Here is a 25,530-nt window from a genome sequence, read left to right as displayed (position 1 = left end):
CACTTTCTACTACTCCTACAGACCTCAGAACTGATAGTGTCGATGGTAAAGTTCCTGTACATCAGTCACCAAAATTCCATTCAGCATTGGTGAAATCAGAAACAAATGAAGGTGAAGATATTGAAGTTGTTGGGATGGTAAAACCAACTATCGTTCAAGCAAGTTTTGCTGCTCATACAGAAGAAGCACTTGAGTTCAAAGATAATAATGATCTCGGCTCCTCAGAAATACAAACTCAAGAGGGTACAGTGTTATCAGAAGAACCAAACATTACTAAACCAGTCAATCTCGAGACAGGTGACATGCAGGTACATCAACAGGTCTTGGCTGAAATTCAACTTGATAAACAAGGAGTTGATGAAAAGAATGACGAAAATACCACCTATACGGAGATTACAAATTCTCATGAAGAAGTAAAGTCACCATCAGATTATATTGACTTGAGGCCTACTGAGACAAATGGAATAAAAGAAATACCTGGTAAAGGCATGACTGATTTGGAAGGTGATGAACATCCATCCATAGAAATCACTTCAGAAGTCAAAGACACTGAACTAGTGAAAGAAGATCTTGCCTATGACCCATTGCCCAAAAAAGATCAAGACGTCACACATGATTATGTTGAAGCACCTGTTGATGTTTTAAATGAGAGGCCAAGTGTTCCACTTACTGAATCTGTTGATTTAAAACATGCTGATGAATCAGTACCTAAAGTCTTTGTGCCTAAAGAAAGATATGAGGTTGTAGAGCTGCTTCCAACTGAAGAAATGGACAGAGATTCTTTACATCAAGCAGATGCTACCATGGAAGATGTACACGTAAATGTAATGCTACCACAACAGAGTATACCAAATGAGGAGCCAGTACAAGTTTTCATTGAAAGATTTGAATATCCTGCTGCCATTGAGGCAACAGTTGGTACAACAGTTAGTCTTGAAGTTTCTGAAGTGGGCGAAATTAAAGAAGTGTTTACAGAAACATTGAATATTGACAATGTAGGTCAGGAATTAGTACAAGTGAGACCACTGCAACAAGACCAGACACTGTTCCAAGTTTCAACATCTGAAGAAGACAACTTGTTGATTAAATCAGACAAAGTCCGAGATATATCAAGGCCTTCTGTGCCAGAGAAGGTTGCCGTGTCTGAGGAGATAGCAGAATATGATACACCAAGTGAGGAATATGTTTTGCAGGAAACAATTGAATCAGTTTCATCACCAATAGAAATGCAATATCAACCAAGCCAAATTGCAAATATTCAAATCGAACAAGCAATGCCATCAGTTCAACAGCAGATGGAATCTTCAGACAGGCAAAGCCTTGAACAAGCAAGTGATACACGGCTTGATGATTCATCACAGATAATTGAAAATGATATTGTTAAACCAGCAGCAGATGAATGTCAAACTTCAGCAATGCCAAAGTCAACTGTTGACTCAACATCTGATCTGACCATACATGTTATAGATAGTCTACCTCAAGAACCAGTTGTTGAAAGTGGTCACCTTTACAAAGATAGGCATGAGGAAGCTGATCAACATTCTGATGTGAATGATAACACCCAGGAGATTGCAGAAACTGTTGATGCAAATGAAGTTATTCTGAAAAGAGGATTTCAGAGAACAACACCACCTTTCTTTCATGATCCATCTCAGTCTATTGAAGAAACACAAGTGGTAGAAGTACTTGAAATCACACAAAAACCAGAGGCTTCTGAAGGTAGTGTAATGAAAGTTGAAGATGTCATGCCACCACATGAATTGGTGGAAAGCAATGCGGAAACCATCCAGACAGAACCACTGTCAGAGCAAGTTACTGTTTCTGATTTGGAACGCCAGAGAGCAAGTGGGCTACCAACTGGCAGTATTCCTGAGTATATAAACAAGATAGAAGACGTACAGGGTGAACCAGAACCACAGCCTAATGCACAAGAAGTTATTTTTGATCTTGGTGAACAGGTATCAGTCAGAGAGTCACGTTTCATGACATTTGCAATGTTTGACATAGTTCAGGAGATGACACCCATGCCAATGGCTCTTATACCAACAACAGTTCCTCCTGATACTGCAGTCCAGTATACAGTTCCAGCCACAGTTACCAGTGATTCTCCCACCCAGCATTATATAGCTGTACAGGTTCCACATACCAAAAATGACAGTCAAAGGATGGTAACTGAATCTAGTCCATCCTATTCCTGGAGTAATGGAGTAGCTCACCCTACTGAAGTTGTGCTGTCCAAAGACACCAATAGTTGGAAACCTGCACCAGATGTCATTAACAAAGATGCATATGAGATGAACGAATACACTTTGCAACACCAACCAAATCCACAAGAGCTTACAATAGAGCTTATGAATATAACAGAGCATCCATTAGAATCATCTGGTGAATACTGTGTGATAGATATTAAGAGAGAACCACCAGAAGGAGGCATTGTTAAAATGGATTTTGATTCTCAGGAAAAGCCTCGTGATATAATAACACAAGAACTATCCAATCAATTGTATGAAACAGTTTCCCCTCCTGAAAGTGATTCAAGGACAACACGTTTGGAAACACAACCCGTACAAGATGCATCTGATACAGTGGAGCAGATGGTAGTTGATGAACAACCACCATTAAACCATATTGATGAAGATGAAGACAATTCACCGACAGAGACAATCTCCAAACAACAACCTGAAACCAGAAGAGAACATGATGAAGCAACAAAGAAAGATGATGAACCTCTCCCTCCAGAAGATGAAATATCTGAGAAAGGAGTAAGTGATCTGTCAAAGGATACAAGCAGTTCAGATATCTCACAAGAGGATGTTGACAGTGAAAACAAGGTTCAAAGAGAAAATGAAGTAGACAAAGACATTAGTAAGGAAGAAATGAAAGACCAGAATCCTGATAAAATTGGAACAGGCAAAGGAAATATAATTTTGCACACATTGAATAAACCCAGAACTGTTACCAAGACAGATTTGCCACAACAAAGCATTCCAGGTAATGAAGATTCCAGTAATATCACATCATCGAGCCAAGAAGCAGATGTGCACAAACAGATTAGGCTTTCGCAAGTTGAACCTGAAGACTCAGGATTTGTTAGTATATCAGAAAAGGATACCCCGGTAAAGACTGAAAAGCTGCCAATCACAGAACAAAACATAGTAGCTGATGAAGAAATGTTACCAGAACTGCAGAGCCAACCAACAACAGTCTATGTTTTAACAGAGGAAACCTCTTCAGATGATGATAAGAATGACTCTGTCCTTAGTAAAACCAATGTGGAAGAGAATGTGGTTTCTTTAAATCCACCAAGTGAAGATAAAGTAGTGAAAGTCATGATGCAAGGTGACACCTCAAGTACTGAAATCATTGCAGCAAAGGAAATCATTCCTGTGGAAGATTATCCTACCCAAGTAGTTGAAATCTCTCCTGAATATGCATCAAGTGAGGTGGCCCCTGAAGAAGACCACTCTCTTGAAGATGTTCTGAGTCTTCCAAATGTACAACCTGTGAAGGAGACATTGAAAAGAATGGAATTACCATCTGAGTCTGAAGTAACATATGATACGTTGTATCTCGCAACAGAAGAAGGACATTCAGAAAGAGTGAGTCCCAAGGCTATCTCAAAGGACAGAATTAACACTGCAGATACATCGAAACCTGAGGTACTCAGACAACAGGTTCCTGAAGATAAAGAAGTTTGTGATGCTGCAACCTCTGAAATCAGTCCCCAATATTCATCTGATGATTTGATACCTGAAGAAAACCAATCTATTGAAGATGTCCTCAGTATTCCAGGTGAAGGACCTGTAAAACATAAAATCATAAGAATGGAAATCCCATTAGAATCTCAAGTAACATATGAAACATTGTGCCTTGCCACAGAAGAAGGAGATCCAGAAAGAGTGTGTTCCACAGACATCCTAGAGGAAACAACTGATAGCGCACAAATTACAAAGCCAGAAGTATTAATGGTTCCAAAACATAAAGAAGAATACCATGAGACATCAGAAGAACTAACCTCTGTAACAGATACAGCTGAGCCAAGAGCTACATCTGTAACTGACATTGATACCAACGCAGCAGACAAGGAGGAAAGAACTCTCTTCTTGCCTGAAACATCAAGAGTAGCTGTTGACCCTACAGATAAAGTAACACAGGTTATTGACAAGGAACCATCTGAAGTGACAATGAAAGAATCATCAGTTGTCTGTGATGATACAAAGAAATATATACCTCTTCAAACATCTGAGGGTGATTTAAGCACCTGTGAGAACCATCCTGAAAACACCTCAAATGAGACAACACCTGCAATAGACCTTTCATTTGAAGATGTTCTGAGTCTTGCAATTGAACAACCTGTGAAACAGAGAGTGAAAAGAATGGAAGTGCCATCTGAGTCAGAAGTGACATTTGAGACGTTGTATCTTGCAACAGAAGAAGAACATCCAGAAACAGTGAGTTCTGTTGATATCTTAGAAGAAACTGCCAATACAGCAGATGCTTCAAAACCTAAAGTACTTAGCAATCAGACACATGAAGAAAGGAAACACCCCAATTTAACTCCAGCAGTGCAAGAGTCTGAGCCCGAATTTAAACCTATGCATGCTGTGTTCACTGTTGATGAGGTAACCACAGCCTCATTAACTGAAATGCAAAGTGCAGTAGATGACACTACTAACCAATCAATGCAGGCTGCAGTAGAGGTACCAAGTGCACCCATAGACGAAGACCAGATTTCATCTGTGCAACTTTCTGAGGATATAAACAATGTTGTACCCCAGGAAGATGTTTCATCACCCAATAGTAATACAGCACATGCATCAATAGAAGTGATACAAGAACCAACCCAGACACTAGAAGATCTCTTGAGTCAGCCACATGATGGACCAGAAAAGCAGAAGTTAACACCAATGGCAGTGGACTCACATGTGTCTGGAAATGCGTTTCATACACTGGCTCCTGGAGAGGCAGCTGTTTTGAGTGAAACAGTAAAATCTCTTAAAGAAGAAGTACCAGATATGGAATCATATGTTGTGATAGAAGGCCCTGACATAAGTGATACTAACCCCATTAATGAAGACACCATACACACAGTTGTACAGCAGGGCACCGATGACGGAGATGAAATGATAGAAGATACTTCACAAGAATTGACCATTGCCCCTGAGATGCTAGGTGTCAAACATGAATCTGTTAAAGCAGTATGTTTAGGTGATGGTTCACCAGAAGAGAAAATGGGATCTCCAGAAAGCCTGGCTATGTCCAGGGAGGATGCCATACTGTCAAGCAAAGCAGAAGTTCTTGAGATTAAACAGTATGAATACTCTGAGGGGAGCATAGGTGTTCTTGATAATGCTGTCATTCTACACATTGAATCTGCAACAATTGAACAAGATGAAGCATTAGCTCAACAACAAGTGACTAAACCATGCAAAACTGAGGAAGAAACTGTACCTGGATCCAAATCTAATGTAGATAATGAAGATGTTAAGATCTACGAGCAGGGCGATGTTGGAGAAATCCAGGAAATTGAGTATCAAGATGCATACATTGATGCCCCACAAGAATATGAAGATAGGCAACTCTCATATCATGTACCAGTTATTGAAAACTCTGAGGCTCCAGAAGTGTACGTTCTCTCTCCAACAGCTGAGCAGGCATCTGTAACTGTCAATAGAACAGGAAGTTTGACAACATATGTTATTTCAAGAGATGATTTTGACTTTCCAGAAGAGCAGATAGCATCTACTGATATGGATGATGACGTCATTGAGATGGTGATAGAGAAGGAACAAGTCACACCAATAGAGAGTTACCTGGACCAGCAGGCTGTAGAAAATAGCTTTAAGGAAGAGAAGCCTAGAGAGCTATTGGACAAGGATTACGTAGTAGATGTCAGGATTGAGCAAAAGCAGACTCTCCTTGTTGATGCTGGTACAGATGCATTACCATTATTTCAAACAGTTGCAGAAAAAGGTTCAGACACTGAGAGTGAGACAAGAAGGTCTAGTTCTTCAGAGGTTAGTAGTGATGGTGACACACAAATGCCAGACAACTTTGAAAATCAAGATGAAAAGCAACCTGTAACAGTAAGAGAGTTTAGTTTGCCTGCTGGCTTTGTTGAAGAACAAACTACCCTTGTATACCCAGGGGAACAACCACAGGATGATCAAGATAAGGAGGTACAATTGTACATGGAAAAGAGTAAAGATCCAAATAAATCTCTACCACCAATAATGGTAACGACTGGAACAAATACAGATGGACCAATGAAAGCAGGCCCATCAGTCAAAGACAGTATGACAGATCCTATAACACATACAGAAAGAGAGGTTGTACAGTTCAAAAGTGAAGGTACGTCACCCGTTCAGTTCTCAACAGAAATGATGGATGTCAGTACAGTTACCGATGTAGAAGTAAAGTCTGAATCTGTTAAGCCCAAATCAGCTGAAGCCAGCACTTTGACTGAGCCTGAGCAGAAACAAGTTGTTACCACTAGTACATCACCAATAGAAGGGCTTGAGAAAGAAGAAATTAACAATCTTGATGAAGACAGCAGGGAACATGCAGTATCAGTTGATGCCAGTGTTCTGACAGATCGTGCACAGGAACCAAGAACAAGGAGTATTGGCTTATCACCAATAACTGAACTGACAATGACAGAAACTGGTAGAGAGAGCGGTGAAGAGAAATCCACAGAATTAACATCTGAAACTGTAAATCCATACAACAAAGAATTAGAAGAGAGAGATCTGTCTGTAGTACCTGAAATGATTGATATTAGTACAGCCACTGGTGAAATGATGAATGCTACAGTTAAACCTTTGTCAGCTGATGCCAACACTTTGACTGAAGTGGCAGCCAAATATGTTGTTAATACAAGTACATCACCAATAGAAGGCGTGTATGACGAGGTAAATGATACACTTGATGAAGATAAAAGACAGGAAACATCAATAGTTGACACCAGTGTTGAGGCTAATCAGGAAACAGAATTGACGACAAGGAGTGTTGGTACATCACCAATAGCAGACCTGATAAGAACAAAAACTGATGTTGTAACTATGGACACTATCTTAAGTAATGAAGAAAGCCCTATTAACATTACATTGGAAACAATTGAACCTAAAATCACTGATGCAGCAGAACTTCAAACAGAAGGACAACAAACAAGGAGTCTGTCGACAGCATCTCCAATGATAGATGCCAGTACGTCTATGGATGAAAGGATTGGGGAAAGTGTCAGACGTGTGTCAGCAGATGCTAGCACTTCAACTGAAATACCAGAACGACATGTTGTTAGTACAGGTACTTCACCAATAGAAGGCATCCAGGATGAGATTAGTGATACAGTTGATCTGAACAAGAAGGAAGTGACAGTTGATGCCAGTGTTCTGACTGACAACATTCCTGCACCAAAAACAAGAAGTATGGGAACATCACCGATAGCAGAACTCTTGATATCAGAAACTGACAAGGAAGCCAACACTGATGATCAATTAGAAAATACAGACAATATAAAAAGATCTACCACAGTGATTCTTGAGACAGATGATCCCACCATTGCTGATAGAATAGGATCTGTCAGTGACAATAACGAAGACTATGGTCCACCTTCATTGTCTGAAAGTAGTGATTCCAGTACATCCACTGATGAAGAAATGGGTGGAATATTTAAACATCTGTCAGCCGATTCCAGCACTTCAACTGAAATTACTGAAAAGCATGTTGTTAGTACAGGTACATCACCAATACAAGGCATGTATGAAGAGGTAAATGAAGGCATAGGCCAGCAGAAAGAAATGGTTGATGCTGGTGCTGAAACAGACCAAAATGAAGAGCCAACAACAAGGAATATGGGAACATCACCAATACCAGAATTGATTACTGCAGAAAATGAAAAGACACCCATGGCAGAGCAGCAGGTAACCATTGGAATAATCAGTGAAGCTAATAAAGCAGTGTCAACAGATGCTAGTACATTGACTGATGTGATAGAGAAGGAAGTTATCAGTTCAAGCACATCTCCAATAGAACAACAAGAGGAAGAAGTCGATGGTAAGAGTAAGGTTGACATTGAAACAGTATCATCAACAGACCTAGCTACAAGGAACATGGGAACATCACCAATAGCAGAACTGATTGCAACAGAAACCAGCATCGGATCTGACATGGAGGAACACATGGTTGCAGAAAACAACACAGCACCTTTATCTGAAAGTGTTCAGTACATATTGAACAATGAACTAACATTCACTGAAAAATTTGTTGATGATCAAAGTGTCTCTAAGGATAAAGCTACATCACAAGACCTCGATGAGAGTTTAGTTAGTGTTGTCAGATCAGAATCACCAGTACATCCAGTTGAGCAAGAGATAGAAATTGTCAAAATGGCTGAATCTAAGCAAGACCTTGCACCTCAAGAACGAATAGTTGATGAAGGAATGCCATCCACAGAAGATGAGTTGAAAGACAAAGAGGATAACACCATGCAAATATCAATTGGTGATAACATTCAGGAAGACATTGGTGATCTTGAAGAGGAGATGAGGAATGATGGAACCGTAATTGAGTATACTGAGATTCCCATTGTAACACTTGACTATGTGGAATGTTATCCGGAAATAACCACTGCCTTCCCAGAAGATGACATGACTCAAAAATACTCAACCATGGCACTGGATCAGGAACTTCCACAGAAGAAACCTGAGAAGTGTACAATTGGAACAAATACAGATCCTTTATCAGCAGATGCTGTGGTCATGACTGAGGATGATAGTGGATATCCAACATCAGAAAATGAAAAGAGCACTATCAAGCCAACAAGCTCCCATGTTAAAGATCACAAAGATTCCTCCAACCAACCAGATAAACCAAGTAAAAGTTCCATTGGTGTTAATACTATACCAGTATTTGTTGATGCTGAAGTGGCTACTGAACCACATTATGAAGATGACACCTGTAAAGATAGACACATGGTTGGATCAATACAGATTGGACAAGTAGAACCTCAAAATAGAACTATCAAAGCAGTACAGCTGATGTCAACAGGAACCAATACCATTCCAACATTCCATGAAATTGCCACAATGACAGAGTCAGCCACCAGGGAAACTGTGGATTCAAAGAAGACAAGGAAACCTCAGATGGCTACAGCTGCTGTCAACACAGAACCATTGTCAGCAGAGCAAGCTGTGCTCACTGATAACATCAATGACTATGATATTGAAGAACAATACAATTTGCAAAGGCATGAAGAGATGAGTAGAGATGCAGAAGAACTGCCTCCACATTCATTCTTATATGATTCTGGTCTCCTTACGCTTCGTGCTGAAGCAGCTGTTACACAATTGGAAGATGTTTGTCAACTAGAAGACACCATCGCTCCTGAGATTACAGATGGTCAATATGTCACAAGATCAGTGCAGGTACCAGACATTGATGTGTTACCAAGGTTGCAAAGTGTCAGTGTTAGCCTTCAAACTGAATCTCAAAGTCCAGTGCAGACTAAAGAAGCTATCGATTCAAATCTTGACAAAGAAGATAGTGACAAACATGCAAAGGAAGAAGACATTATGAGTAATAACACAACTGAAACAGGCATAATGACCGAAACACCAAAACAGTCCTATGCTGAACAAGGTACCCAGGCAGATCACCTGGACCGTAATGTTGAGGTCAGTGAAATCTTAAGAGTAGAACAAGGTAGTCAGACAGAGAAGGCTGCTATGCAGATGTTTGATAGAAGTACTGAGATTGGAACAGAAAATGCAGAAACACCTAGAGAAGAAATGCAACTCAAGAGTATAAAACTGCAGGAATCTACATTCAGTGAGCAGGGAGTACAGGTTGAAGTGAATGGAATTGCTCCTGTAAGTGGAACCACAGATGCTGGTACTATGACAGACCCAACAGAATCATCCCTAGTCAAAGACCTTGATGAAAGCCTTTCAAAACCAATCCATGGACAAGAAGAAGCCCTTGCAAAACATGTCCATTTTAGTCATGATATTATCACTGTTAATGAAGAGGTTGATAGAGACACTGAGCCACTTACAGCTGATGCACACATGCATCTTCCTGACCAACCTGAAGCGGTAAGCATAGGAGAAGAATCTCCTAAAGAACATGAGCTAACACAGACTGAGTATACAGTAAACAACAGGGCACAAATAGCTGAGAGGAAAGAAAATGACCAACCAAGTGAAGAGCCTATACGCTCCTTTGAACAAATAGAGGAACATCCAAGAGTTGAGGCAGGAGCATCAAACATACAGTATCCACCTACTGGTAGGCCAGGAGAGATCAGGCCAACTTTTAAATCTATCACAGAAACAGCATTTGTGGATTCTGATTATGTCACTGAAGAAGAACATATAGATGCCATGAACAAGGAAAGTGACACTGAAACAGAAGCAGATGATGCCACACATTACTTTATGTCAGATATAGAGGGTAGTAGGAGTGATCAAGAAGCTGTACAGAGCAATACAGAAAGAGGAGCAGCTAATCAACCAGAAGAGGTAGATGATTTGACAACTCTGCTGCAAAGGATGGCAAGGAGCAGACAACATGCTGAGATGGTTACCAGACGGTCAAGAGATGTTCTTCCCCAACGCACAGATGTACAACAACAACCTAAGCAGAAAGAAAATGAAAAGGCTGAAGAAAAAGTGGATGACCTAGGAGAATTACTGAAAAGCCTTTCAAGACGACGACAGGAAACAGAAGCAGCAGCCCAGCGAGCAAGAGATGTTGTCACAAGATGGAGACAGTTCAGTCCAGGAGATGACCTCTTAAGCACCCCCACTACCCAAACTTCTGATAAAGAAGAAACAAACAGTGAATCAGCAGAATCAGTAAAGTCAGTAAAAGAAGATATGGATGAGGAGAACGTTCAGCCACTTTACACTGTTCCAAGACTTTATGAACTTGCAGCAAGGAGGATATTATATGCCTCGCCAACAGAATTTGTGTTTTATGATCCTAAAGCATCACTAGCAATGAACAGTGTAGTTGAAGCTATTATTCCAGAAAGTGAAGATGACAATCTTGGTGAAGTTGTTGAAGCTATCATTCCAGAAAATGAAAATAGAAACCTTGAAGAAATACCTGTTGATGAGCTAGAAATATCTCCAGAGCATGCATCCACACTACCTATGAATGATGCCTTCCAACAGTTTTTAGATAACATTAAAAAGCAGGATACACCAGTAGGTGTAAGAGAACCACCAAGTGAAGAATTGAGTGAACAAAGAAAGCAGGCCAGAGAGTCACCGGACCATACAACTCATAGAGAAGAACTTACAGAGTCCCTTACCGCAGAGTTAACATCAATAAAAGAGGAAACTGATAGGGAAACTGAAGCTAAATATGTCATGCCAGTGTTCTCAGATGTAAACCTTGACCTTGACTATGAGGATGATGAAGACTTGATGGCTCTCAGGGAGACACAAAGAAACATTGATAGTGTTATGGCAGAGATCAACATGGATGACACAGAGGAGTTTGAAGAACCAGAGGACCTGGATACGACGCATCCAGAGCTAGTTGCATTGATGGATGAAGTTGATCAAACTGAAGATGAGTTCATTCAGGAAACCCCAGAACTCCAATCAGCAGCTTCAGACAAGGAAAATGAAATCAAAGCAAGCACTCCCATAGATGATCCTTATGATGCTTCAAAAATAAAAGACTCTCAGACAACTGACATGCATGGATCTGATGATGAAGATATAGACCCAGAAGTATACAGACTTAGGGCTTTGTCCCTGTCACCTGTGAAGCCAGATAAATATGATATTCTCGATAATGAGGCTGATGAAATCGAAGATGAACAGAAGACACACAACAAAAGGTTGCAGAGTATGAATCAAAGTGACAGTGAACATAGAATAGATCAAACAGAGGCGAGGGGAACCTCTACGTCCCCTATACACACTGATGACCATGGTACTGATACACTTGACATGTATGTTCCTGCTGATGTCAATGTCAGTGACATCCTAGATCAGATGCGAAAGGAATATGTCAAAGTTAGAGGCATTCTGGATAGATCTGCAAGTCCTCCAAGGAGACCAAAATACACTGTACCAAGTGAAGACATGCCATCAGGAAGCAGCAGCAGGGATGTCATGGATTCAAATGTACCTGACTTTGATATCAGTACTGAAACTGCATCTACAGACACAGACAATATTGTGTCCACACATCGAATCAGAAGTGATGACAGCAGTCCAATACCAATCAGAAGAAGAGAGTATGACAGAGAAATCAATATAGAAAGAACAATGGAAAGGGAGATCAACACTTCAATTGATGAAGAGAGATCAGGAAGTGAAAGTGTAGACTCTTTTACTGTGGTTTATCTGAGAGAAGGGGAACCTCTACCGAGAGCTTTACTACAGAACCAAGACATAATGAGAAACCTCTTCATTAGCCATCCTTCAGTAGCAAATACGAGAACAAGTGATACTCAGACTTACATACAAACAAGAGATGAGGCTTCATTGACAGATGATTACCTCCTGAAAACAGAGAGAGAGTTAGACAATGCACAACGGCAGTATGATGACTTGCTGCAACACTTGCATGATGAGGAGGTAGCTGCAGATGTAACAGCAAGCACACCAACTGACATGTCCACTCAGACAGAGGGATCACCATGTTTGATGGTTGATGAAGAGGTTGAGACAGATGCATCTTTGAGTAATCTCTCACCATTAGAGGCAGAAGCATTGAGTAAAGATAGAGAGTTGCTTCTACAGTGGCTTGGTTTGAAATATGACAGAGCTGATTTAACAGTGCAACTCATGGAAGCAGATCTTATGCATGGTATTGGAGAAACTGATGCTATTCTGCGAGCCCTTGAAGAAGATTTCCCAACAACAGGAATGGCCAGAAAAACAAGACAGCAGGTTTTGGCAACTCGAAGGGCACAGATTGACATCTTCTTGAAAGAAAGAGAGATTACACATACTGAACACAGAAATATAATTGACATATCCTCAACTAGACGTTCAAACAGAGCATCACTCTTATCTCGTTCTAGAGATTCTCATCGTGTACGACCAATGCAAACAAGGGAGCAGTTACAACAGCTCAGACAGAACTTATTGGGTGATACTACTACAGACAGTCCATCTGACATTGATTCATTGCTTGATGAGTATAGGAGAGCAAGAGACCAATCCAGGCGGGAAATTGCCAGAGCAAGAGCAGTTCTAAAGGAGAAAACTCAAAGTGAGGGAAAGAAAGTCAAAGCAGAGTTGACACATCTCAGAAGAATGGAACAAACAAGAAGGGAGTTGGCTGCAAAAGCTAAAGAAGAAATTAGAAGGGAGAGACAACAACTGTTGATTGAAAGATCTCAGAGTGAATCTCCTGCCAGACCAAGAAGCATATCACCAGACAGACCATCATATTCTTTCATTGACCGTCCAAGAAGTGTTTCACCCAGTAGAACTTTCAGTTCAACCATTCCTGAAAGGGTAACAGCAACTGGGAGGAGGAAACCCTATGAGACGAGAGCACGATTACCAGGAACAAGGAATGACCTAGACTACCCTTCGGCAGGATATGAAATGTATACTACTCCAGACTACAAGAGAGCTAATTATGGCAGATCACATCACTTGTCATCTGAGAATATCAGATCAACAGGTTGGGGGTCCACAGAAAGACTTCAAGATAATAGATCTACAGAGGTTTCATCAAGGATAGGCAACACGCCACAAAGATGGAAGTCAACAGATGCATTGTCAAGACCTATGACTAGAACAGCCTCACCAGATGGAGGAGCTAAACCTTGGAGATTGGGGGCTGTCGGTAGAGCTAGAAGTGTGTCACCACAACACAGAATGACCAGTACTTATCCTACCAGACCTGGTGTCAGTTTCTCATCAAGAACATCAGCTGCAAGTGGGCCAAGAAATGTATCACCAGAAAGACCGGTCAGCTGGATGGGAGATCATGGAAGAGCTTATGAACTTTACAGTCCACGGAATCAGTCCCCAGAAAGACCCACTGCCAGTTCTTTGTCTAGTCAACAGGGGATACAACCAATCTTGGTGAGTACAGAAGTATAGAAACCATGTAATATCTTTACATTAGTCACATAACCTACCTCGTTAATGTGTCACTGTACATCTAAAAAGTCAAAGAAAAAACATGAAGAAAAAAATGATATACACACCATGGCATTACCAGCTATAACATATCTTGCTTGCATGGTCACAATTCAACAGCCAAAATAAATCCTTTTGATAAAGGCTATTGATATCACAAGCAGTGGTTCATGACAAGATGAGAAGTATTAACAAGGATCTGTAAGTTATAATTTCAATGAAATTAAAAACTGATCGCTATCTTTAATATGTCACTACCAAATTGATTTTTGTATGGTTTCCTTCAAATTACTATGTGAAACATGTTATATATTACAGGATGCTGTTGAAAAAGAAATTGAGCATCTGAGAGATCGTTACAGTTCTCAGTCTGAAAGTGCATATGAAGATTCAACAACACAAAGTTTTGAAGAGCTCTATAAAACTGTCAATAAGGTAGAGAGAGGCAGAAGAACATCACGCCCAGTATACATACGTTCTAGAGACTCAGCATCATCTGCACATCATCGAAGCAGAGACAGGAGTGAAAGTCCATTAAGACAGCGGTTTTCTATCGGGTCCAGAACTTCAGCCATTCAAGAAGAATCTAGTGCAGCCTTATCTGGATCTAGCTGGTCTGGCAGACCAAGTTCCTTACCTAGATCATCTTTAAGACCCAGCTCATCTGAAAGACAGACAACATCTCGGACAGGGAGCCATATTGTTGGCACAAGCACTGTGTCTTCATTAGATAGGTATTCCTCTCTCAGTACTGATAGTCAAACAGAAAGGAGGTACTCATTAGAAGATAGTGATGATGTACCCCATGACAGATTTTCATCTACCAACTACTCAAGTGCATCAGGAACATCAGACAATACAGATAGTTATGGATACAGAGGTAGAAGCCCTCAGCAATCACTCAGGATTTCATCTCCGGTAGCCTCATCAACATTTACTTCTGGCATATACAGTAGAAGCAGGAGTCCAGAAAAATATACAAGGGACAATGCTAGGAGTCAGTCTTCTATGAGTGTAGAAAGGTGAGTAATAGTGAACGATGTGGCTTTCTAACCAGGTTGTCACTGAGAAAATATTTGATCACAGACTTTTACCAATCCATGGTTATGAGAGTAGTATCATTTTGAGAACAAAAATTGTGTTTGCTATAATGTGGATACCAAAGTAATTTTTGATACCTGCAATAGCACTTTACCTCATGCTAGAAGGTCAAAACAGAACAAGAAGGTTGACTTATTCATGTATGCCTATAGTAATGCATGTGAAGTGCATGGAGCAGAAGTTATGGTGTCGACCAAGAAATTGAATGTTCATTATTTTTATGATGCGCCTAGACAGTAATATTCTATTTCAGGTACCGAGAATTGTATGTCTTTCCTGTAGTATCAAGTTATCAAAACTACCAATTATTCTGACTATGCATTTTAATAACTGTATTTTAAATAGTGATTTTTTAACCAATTATTTCAGCAGAGTGGAGTCCAGGAGAGAAACAACTACCATGTCAAGTTACAGGTGTGAAACACCAGAAAGAGACACCTCAACCAGAGTTACACAGCGTCACACAAGAACTGTGACATCAATGAGTAATTCATCTACAGAAAGTGAAAAGTCATCGACTGATAGAAACTTAAGAAGACAACAAATACTACAACCAATATGTAGGTGTAAAATGATTTCTCTCAGAAAGTTAATTTTGGGCATTTGTACAAATAGATATTTATGGAAGTAAAGTGTCCATTTAACTTTTCATGTGATCTGGAGAAAAACAGGTCAGATAGTCAAAATGACAGAAAAACGAAACATTGGACACATCAAGTACAACATAAAACATGCAAGCATATAAAAAAACATATTTATATCAGTATACATTTTTCATATTTTATGTTATTGTAACAAAAGTGAGATCTATGCAGAGTTCTGCATGTCTCTCTGCTTACATTAATAATTTGGTTTTTATACATATGGTTTAATTTCAATAATTCATATTTTTGCAGCATTGGTTTCCAGAGACTATGTGCAAATTGCCAGACAAGCAGTCCAAACACTTCTAAATGAGGTGAGTAATGTCCTTAGTCTAACTCACTCCATCCAAACCTTCAAAGGGATTAATATTTCCATAAATACCTCAACAATAAACCAATCATAAAGAAAATATTGTTGGCTAAGAAGTCAACATTTCTCATTTTATAAGTACATAGCGTTGTAATGAGTTTTGTCATTTATTTTAGTGATATTTTGTACAATGCTCATATCTATTATTCTTTTTTTGTTCCAGACCTTGTTGGCTTGTAGATTTGACCCAAGACAACCAACCCAGCCTTCTGAAGCTGGTGGTTGGAGGTAAGTGTCTTGTATGTGTAACAAGCAAAGTGAAAATATGTGCATTTGTCACCAATTGTAAAAAACAAAAACGTCTTGATTCTTTCCTTCTATATCTTACAAACTGAATATGTTTTCTTATTTTTAATTTGGACTTTCCATTTTGACACGCAGTCAGAAAGAAAACCTTTTATTAAATACTCGACCCTTTATGTTGAAAAAAATTAATACTTGCAGACTCAAAAGTTTGTGATTACAGAAGTAATTTTATATAAAATGTAAATTTTTTAAACAGCGTAACGATAGCAAGAATACAACAAAATTTGAACAATATTGTATGTTACTTTTATCTATCAAAGTTTATACGATGTTTACATTTGACAAGATTGCATATTCAAGATCATTGCACACTAAGAAGAATGGCATTGTCGAGATTGATGCAAAGTAGTTCAACAAAATATGCAAGGTTGCAGTATACAGTCCAGTTGATAGTATTAATTGTATATATATGGTCTTTATCTGTAGTTTTCAAGGTGAAGAACGAGAAGTACTAATTCTACGCAAAGAGCATTCTGACCATCCAGTACATAGGTAGGTTTAATAGCCATTTGTCATCAACAAACAACACCTAAAGTTTCCTTGTAAACAACATTTCACAGTGTGGTTTCTGTACTTGTACACACTTTGGAGATAAAAATATATCAAACTGATGTTTGTATTAAATTTTTAAGAAAATTTCAAAACAAAGTGTTAAATTTATTTTGACAATTTTCAACCTTTTTTTTCAGTTTCCTTGGTATTGGTATCATCAGGGCTCCAGCCAGGGCTGTTTATGATGTCATTAGAAACCCATCATCGAGATATCTGTTTGACAGAATGCTGAAGGTAGGAAGGCTGTCTTAAATGACATAAATTAATGCTGAATATTGCATAGAAAAGATATCTATTAATAAGATATATTCTTGACACTTTTTTTTTCTTCTAAAAAATGCGTACTTTCCAGGATTCAGTTGATTTAATGTAATCTATATGCTTTCTTCTGAATCTAGAAAATGAAAGTCATTGAGAAGTTATCTGACAACGTTCAGGTACTCTACATGCTTCATGAGACTGCCCACTGCTTCCTGAAACAAAGTAGAGATATGTGTATCGTCCAGGAGGACTCAATCAAGGTATGAAACTTGCTGTAGTCTTTTCATGAGATCTTTGCGCTTGTTTGGATAACTTGAAAGATATTCACTCATAACTTTTATATTGTATGTAAAATTAAAGTCTGCATCAGTACTTTGACATGTGATTAGCTTTCTTTATAGATGTATTTACTTTGAAAATTGTTGGCAGTAAATATCAAGATAACAGCATTATAAAATTCTATATTTCGTAGAAAAAGTAACATGTTTCAATAAACTACATCTAATGTTGAGTTCTCTTTCACTTCACAGGGTAAAAAGCATCTTGTCGTTGCTACCTCAGTACAACATCCTGATTCTCCCACCACAGAGGGCGCTATCAGAGCTGAGGTAAGAACACCATCACTTATTTTATTGCAGATATCGCCTTCCAAGGTTATATCCCTGTGTTTCTCTATCAAATACCTTTGGTTATCATCAGTTAGAATGCTCTGAGTCAATGTCAAGACATATATATGACCTTTAGTGTGGATGGAATTACAAGACGTAGTGAAAGTGTGCAACCTTCTCACTCCCACAACTTTCAAATAAAATTGACATAATTACGTGCTATCGGTACACATTTGAAAAGTAAAAGACATAAGTCACAGTGTGTGCCTCAAGAACAAAAATTTCTCACAACAATCTCATTGAGGTAGATCTTGGTTTATGTTGAATGTGCTGACTTCACTTTATATTTATTTGTCTTTCTTTGCAGGTTGTTTGTGCAGGTGCTGTAATAGAACCTGTCATTATTGATGGCAGAGAATGTTGTAAAGTGTCGTACTTAACACAAGTAAGTGCAATTTCTTTTCAAGAATAATATTATGTATGATTGGCATTGCCCTATCAAATCACATTAAATGTCTTTGGCTAAAAACTAGAAATCTTTCCAAAAGCTGAACTGTGTGTTTTGCTGCCATAATATTGAACTGTCCCGAGATTTTATTGATTCCGACTATAAAGTTATTCTATTTTACATGGTCTTCTCTTTGTTCTATCATTGTTTTTAATGCAAGAAACTAAAGGGTATTACCTTACTATCAAGACTAACTTTAAGATGCAATAAAATTATGTCCCATATGGACTCACAGATGCACAAAGACAGATAAACAGACAGAAATACTGACACACTCAGCACATCTACACATATCACTTGTCAGCTAAAGTGAGAGACAAAATAGTGATATTTTTATGATGTTTGACACATGAAAGAGAGCACAGTTTGATCTTATTTGAATTCAGTGTTTTATATTTGGGTTATCATCATTATTCTCTACAACTTGAAATCCTCACAAGTCTGACTTATATCTGATGTTTTCACCCTAGGTTGACCTTCGCGGAGAGTTACCAACAAGACTACTAAACCTCATTGCAAGAAGACAACCTCTGTGTATTGCTTATATGAGGAATTACATTGAAATTAGCAAGCAGTGAAAATCTTGTCAACTCCTACAATTTCAATGTTTTAGGCAGTTGAACACAACTGAGACAATATAGGCATGAAACAGAATGGCCATGATGGTCGAAGACATACACAGCTCCATGAATACAGACGGAGATTGATGTATGCACTGTATGCCTTACTGAGCAAACTCAGTATACTACATGGACTAAACAAGTAAAAAAGACAGTATGAAAATACTAAATATGACATTGCTACTACTTTGCCCCCGCCTATCCTACCATACAACTACATTCATCTCAACCATAGAGATTGTATTTAGTATTCCTCAAGTTACTATGTACATTGAGAGAATATATAAGTCAAGTTTGTTAATAAGTTTATGTTAGAGTTAATGGATACATACCGTATATTGTTAATATGTTATTTTGATACCCAGGTGTCCCTATAATGGTAGCTACCTCACTCCATTTATAATAACTAGATGGAGTATATTTACACTTAATAGTTAATGTACACTACAAAGCTTGATTTCAAAAAAAGAAAAAACTTCCAGAATCAAAATTTTTTTAAAACCAAAATCCACCCAAGAACACGTATGTTAATATTCAAGTGATTGGTTGGATATATTTTTGTTTTTTAATTATTATCCATTTGAAGCTGATACTTGGCGTGGGTATATGATTATTACAAAGTTAAGAAACAATATCTTCCTCCAAATTTACATAAATATTTGGTATAATAAGTTTTAAAACTTTCCATAATGGAAACGTTAATATTTTCTGATATATTTCAAAGTTATGTCAAAGGGCCGTAGAGTTGTTTTTATGATCTGAAATCTGATAGTTTAATACGACAGCATGGGTTTCAAACATTTTATAAATATTTCTGTCCATTTGTTCGTTCATTCAACATTTCTTCCATCCAGAGTTAATCAGAGTAATACTATTTTCAAATCAAGAGAAAGTAAACAAAAATAATATATATTTTTTATTTGATCAACATGTATATTGTACATAGTAGGGTGTAGCAACCTGTCAAAACTAAACGCCAGTACTATTGACTCTTTAGTACTGCACAGAAAATAATGATTACGATCAAAATGCATGTACAGCTTATTATTTATTTTGTAATTTATATTATTTTCAGTGTTTTTTCAGAGTGGTGAAATGTACCCTTTTTATGCCCTTTTCTCCGACAAAAAAAGGCAATTGAAGCTACCATGACTATGGAAATAGCTTGGCATATTTCTTACTTACACGTAATTGAAAAGAAGGCTGTCCATCTTGTTATGTATGTAGACTTTAAAGACAAAAAATGCCAAATAATATGCTGTGAAATTATTGTGTGTGGTTAATGTTTCGCAACGAAATGTGTAAATGTACGTGTTTGTTTCTGCATGCTTTCTATGATAAATTGAACACGCAACATATAATATAAATGATTTTGAATTCCATCCGTATAAAGTAAATATTTTGATGTATATCACCTGTGGATATTTTACCCATTTATGTACAGTTCATGTAACATTTTATATTACCCCTCTGGATGTACAGTTTAAAGTGTCCTTATGAAGAAAAGATGAAATCCAAAATGGGGGTTATTTTTGTATGAATAGAAAGAATTACTGAATTTTTAAAAAAAAAAAGATAAATTCGGGACTATTTTTTGCATTCACTCCATAGAGTGCCATATTTATGAGACAGATGTTTACTGATATAACACCTGTCTGCATGCCTTACATGAATATTTATATTGATAAGTACAGAATAATGGAAAGGTCATTCAGAGATCAAAGGTCAAACTGGGTTTATGGTGTAGTGTAATATCATGAATACCTTTTATCCATTATATGATACCTATACAACTATGCAGCTCCGTTCATACTTACTATATCAATTACCATATCATTCTAAGCACTGCTACTTCATGTTTTCAGATGCTTACTTGTAAAACACCATTTTTTTTCATAGAAATAAAATGATCTATTATTAAATAATTGTGATGTTTTGTTTTTTTCTGTAACATGGTTTGAGTGTTTTCAACCCCTCCAGTAAGATGCAAACGACCTGAGCCTGTGACCCAGAAATATAATGCCACCAACACAGACTTTGTAATCAAATTTGAAAAATGTCGTCATTTTAATAGTCCAACATTTTCAGGTAACTCCCCTCCCTCCTCCCTTAACAATTCAAAGAACCCCTTCAATCTAACTACCCTCACAGCTCAATATTTCCATATGGGGGTGTGCGACCCAAGTTGAAAACATCTACCCATGTACAATCCTACAAAAGACCAAATGTTAGGAATTTCCAGTCACACACAGACCAATACTACTAAGGATTACTGTTGCTAAGGATTGAAGGAGAAAAATCTCAGGGAAAATCTCCCAGTCATTTACCTTTATTCTGTTGCTGTTTCTGTTCTGTTTATGAACTCATTCTGTTTCTAAAGCATGTGGACATTTTCTATGTTATCGACCCATGATTAGGGAATTTCTGATGAAAAGTCGACCCATGTTTAGGGATTTTTTCGTTAAAAAATCGGGAAAGTGGTAACATGAAGACAGTTACAAATCATTTATACTATTGGCATTTCTCCTGGTGTCGTTGAAGTATAAGTAAGCTTTCGAAGTGTACAACATATTATAGTAAAATGGCCATCAAACGCATCAGCTTATACTATCTTTTCAAACTCAAATTGAATAAATCATAAGCTAATAGCTTGGAGGAAAATACGAAAGCACTGCTGACGACATTCATCGGAAAAAGTTGGTCCATATCTAACTAGAAAGATGTCACGGTTACCATAGTGATGTAATGTAATGTACAATGTACGTGTATGCTGAATTCAGTTCATAAAGATAGCTCAACTATATGTCAAATAATAGATGATTGGTGATAGCAGTGCATGTAGTAATGACGAGGTACTATTAAAGTCCATAGTATAAATGTCCTACACAATTTAACCTCTCACAGTCCCTCTGAAACAGACTAAAATTACTCTGATAGGCTTCGTTTAACGTTCCCATAATCGGTCTAAAAAATACAAAAAGGCCTCGTTTAACCTCTCCCCTCCCCCCATAGTCCCTCTGAAACAGACAAAAGGTACTAGGAGAGGCCTTGTTAACCTCCCCATAGATCCTATGAAACATATTAAAGGTACAATGATAAGCCCACAGTCTTTCTAAGACAGACAGTATGGATGTAGCATTTCTATAGAATGCTAGTATTGGGTGGCTGGTTGGTTGGTTGGTCGGTAGGCCGGTCGATCGATCGATTGATTGATTGATTGATTGATTGATTGATTGATTGATTGATTGATTGATTGATTGAACATACGGACGAGCGGATGGATAGATGGATTGTTGGATGGAGGGATGTGATAAAACTATAGTCAGCCAGTAAAGTTTTGATTTGGGTATTTAAACATAAACGCATGAGTTGTGATGATTTTTCTAACTTACAGTACATTTAACATTAAATTAATAACATACTTTGTTATTGAAAAGACATACTTATCCCTATGAACACTTACTTGTATTGCAATGTTTTCCATATGTCAACTCTTTAGTAACCATTAGGCGTATTTATCAAAGGAATGGATTGGAAAGCCATCTGGCTGTTTCAACAGGATAGGCATACTTAATGTTGTTTTATTTGTAAAGGTTAATTCATAAATAGGTTTACCGTTCACTGGTATCAATGGTTTTCAGAATTCTCGGAGGATTTGTGGAATTTCATTCCCATACTTCACAAGATGTATGTGTTTTCGCCAATTCAACATCGACAGTCAGGGTTTACAAAGTCACCAGTTTGGACTCAATTGCCAAGTTTATATGTAGCAAATTTTACAAAATACGAATTCATTTAATAGTCTAACAAGAAATTTGACGTGTTCTCAAAGGTTCTTGATAGAGGCAGACCATATAGGAAAGTTTTCCTATCGCAAGAGGGCGTCGTGAGAGAATATTAATACTCCCAATTGAGGAAACATTTCTCTTGTTTAATACAATTGACCAGGAACATTTTCACCAAGAATTTTAAGAATTTCGGATCAATGAAGTCCCATGTAAATATTTCAGTTAGTTTATAACTGAACGTGTGGTTTTGTTTATCAAAGACAAATTATCACTTAGCAGACCACAAGGTAGAAAACAATAACGGTAAAATAAATAATACAAATGCGTGTTGGCGGCATGTAGAAAGTTCTTTGTACATGACCCGTAGCTCGGTAACAGAGTTTGGGCGGGTACATACAAGTCGTCTGAAGACACGCCATCTATGTCACGTTAGGTCACACTACATAATCCTTCTATTTGGGTACATAAACACTTTAATGCGTTCAATATGTATAATGAAAGTACAAACATGACAAATGTCACATACTTGTTCGTTAATACACTCTATGAGATCGAAATACTGACAAACACCAAAACTGGTAATACGGGTACAGTATACAGTGGGTTTTAAATCAAACAAACGGTAGATAAATATACTTCGGTGAATAAACAACCAAACATATATTGCTATAGTGATGTGAACACGGTGCGGTTGTTTTACAATAGTACATACATTAGTCGGTATTTCAGAAATCTCATAGCGTGCGATTTATCGTTGTTTTAACAGAGGTCCCGTAGCATGGCTATTTCTAACATGACGGAGAACAAAATTCCTCGTATCAAGTGGTCTTCGAGTTTCCCGAAGGCGTCCATTTACAACAACTAATTATAGATTGCAAATTGATATCTGTTAGCGGAAAAGCTAGTTGGCCATACATAGTAAGATACGTTATTAATATTGTGTGATTCACCATTCTGTATGTATGGGTGTCTAATTGCAGAGACAGTATCCGTTATTCGTCAAGGGACTGTATGACATTAATCATAGTGACAGTCATAAGAAAAAGTCGCATTTCCTTCCTTGTTGCCATTAAACTAAATTTAATATCTTAGTTTCTAGGTGTCAACCGTCTGAAACAAAAGGCAAGACACATGGTAGTACTTTATTGACCTTTGTCCCATCCATATATCGTAAAATTTGGGGATCGCGGGACGGTCTAAAATAGCATGACAGCGAACGTAGCCATGGTATTGGGACGACGGTGACTTACTGGGACGACGGAATTTTGAACTCTTTAAATATAACAGTAAACAAACCATCTTTAAAATCTTTTTTCAAGGACTGAAATAATACCAAACTGAAAACCGTATACAATTTCAAGGATATCCCGATATGTAAATCAGACATAGATGTATATCAACCGCAGCATAAATGTATTGCTCACTGTAGTTCCAGTAAAACAACACGAAGAGTCGTAATAAGATAGTTTGTAACACCAACACTAAAGTATGAATACATGACGAATAAACTAATAACCAGTAGCGTTAGTACACTGCTGGTATATCTTAGGGGTAAACCATATGATGAAGGAGGGGGGCTAGAGGAGTTGGACACAGAATAAGTTTTACCTTCTTTACCCAATATGAGTTATGATCTGTCTGTCTGTGAATACGGTGGAATTTATGCTTTAATTTTCATATAATTTGGTACAAACAACTTAACGGTGATGATAGATCGCAATTGTCCTACAAAGCTTGTTGATGTCGCTTTTAATTCGAAGTGGTTTCAACTTTTACTATTGCATGGCAATAATTACAATATCTTCCCTGACACAACCTTTTTTTCCTCACACAGTAAGGGACAAATGTCTTGTCTCTCTTTTCCTACCACACCCCCCCCGAAAACAAACGGTTCTCCCCTTAGAAGTATGTTTTAATATTTCAACATTTACGTACGTCACATACAAATTAATGTTACTAAAGGTACGTTATACAGTTCTCCGCGGAAAGAAAAAAATCTTAAACTTTGATGGTACTTTGTTCAAGAACGGCTTACTCCAAAGTGACCACCAAACATTATAATATTAAAAGTCATTTCAAAAGATCCAACAAAGTTATGATTAGGAAACCTTATACGAAAATAGGTTTTGTGTCAAGAACATTTAGAGAATATTTTGATTTGAGGGATCGGTAATTTTTTGCGTGCGGGGATGACAAGTTAAAGAACTGTCAATCAAATTATCTTTTACTTCAAGATGGTCACGTGATGCTTTTACCGACGGTCTACTTCTTTTATCGTAGGAACAGGTGATTACTGTGCCACAAAAGTCAACCATGTTTTCATGTATTAAGTTACACAAGAATTTAGTAGCTTAAGCTGAGAAAGAAAACATTCAAAGTTCGACAACCGACTAAAGTTTTTAGTGACAGAGTGAAATTCGTACAAATCCATTGAATAGCGACTAAGTATGTAAAGGTTATCAGATCAACATCATGATCTTGTACAATCTAACCGATGTCTTTTTTTGAAGGGCGTGTATATTTTTGGAACCTGCAAATCCAAGTAAATTATACTTTTTGAACACTTGCATTATTTTTAAAGGGTGTTATCTAAGAGGGAAAAAAGAGGAAAGTATGATGCAAATAAAAGCTTAGTAATAGCGATCAATT

At 37.8% G+C, this 25,530-nt stretch overlaps 1 protein-coding gene across 2 annotated transcripts; it reads left to right on the top strand.

Annotated features, from left to right (window-relative positions):
* The first annotated feature begins 1,217 nt into the window (after positions 1-1,217).
* Positions 1,218-20,973, top strand: LOC144453475 (uncharacterized). Of its 2 annotated transcripts, none has more exons than XM_078144786.1 (11): positions 1,218-14,066; positions 14,442-15,145; positions 15,597-15,784; positions 16,121-16,182; positions 16,402-16,466; positions 16,971-17,036; positions 17,234-17,330; positions 17,495-17,617; positions 17,888-17,965; positions 18,333-18,410; positions 18,944-20,973. In XM_078144786.1, exons 1-11 carry the CDS (start codon positions 1,227-1,229, stop codon positions 19,049-19,051), a joined length of 14,409 nt encoding a protein of 4,802 aa, XP_078000912.1. In that variant the 5' UTR covers positions 1,218-1,226; the 3' UTR covers positions 19,052-20,973. The 2 variants fall into 2 exon arrangements, with proteins under 2 accessions (XP_078000912.1, XP_078000910.1); XM_078144784.1 differs by having other exon boundaries at positions 15,594-15,784.
* Positions 20,974-25,530: the final 4,557 nt, after the last annotated feature.

Source organism: Glandiceps talaboti, chromosome 2 (genome assembly GCF_964340395.1).
Source record: "Glandiceps talaboti chromosome 2, keGlaTala1.1, whole genome shotgun sequence".
Classification (NCBI taxonomy): domain Eukaryota; kingdom Metazoa; phylum Hemichordata; class Enteropneusta; family Spengelidae; genus Glandiceps; species Glandiceps talaboti.
This window is presented reverse-complemented; position numbering and strand designations above follow the sequence as displayed.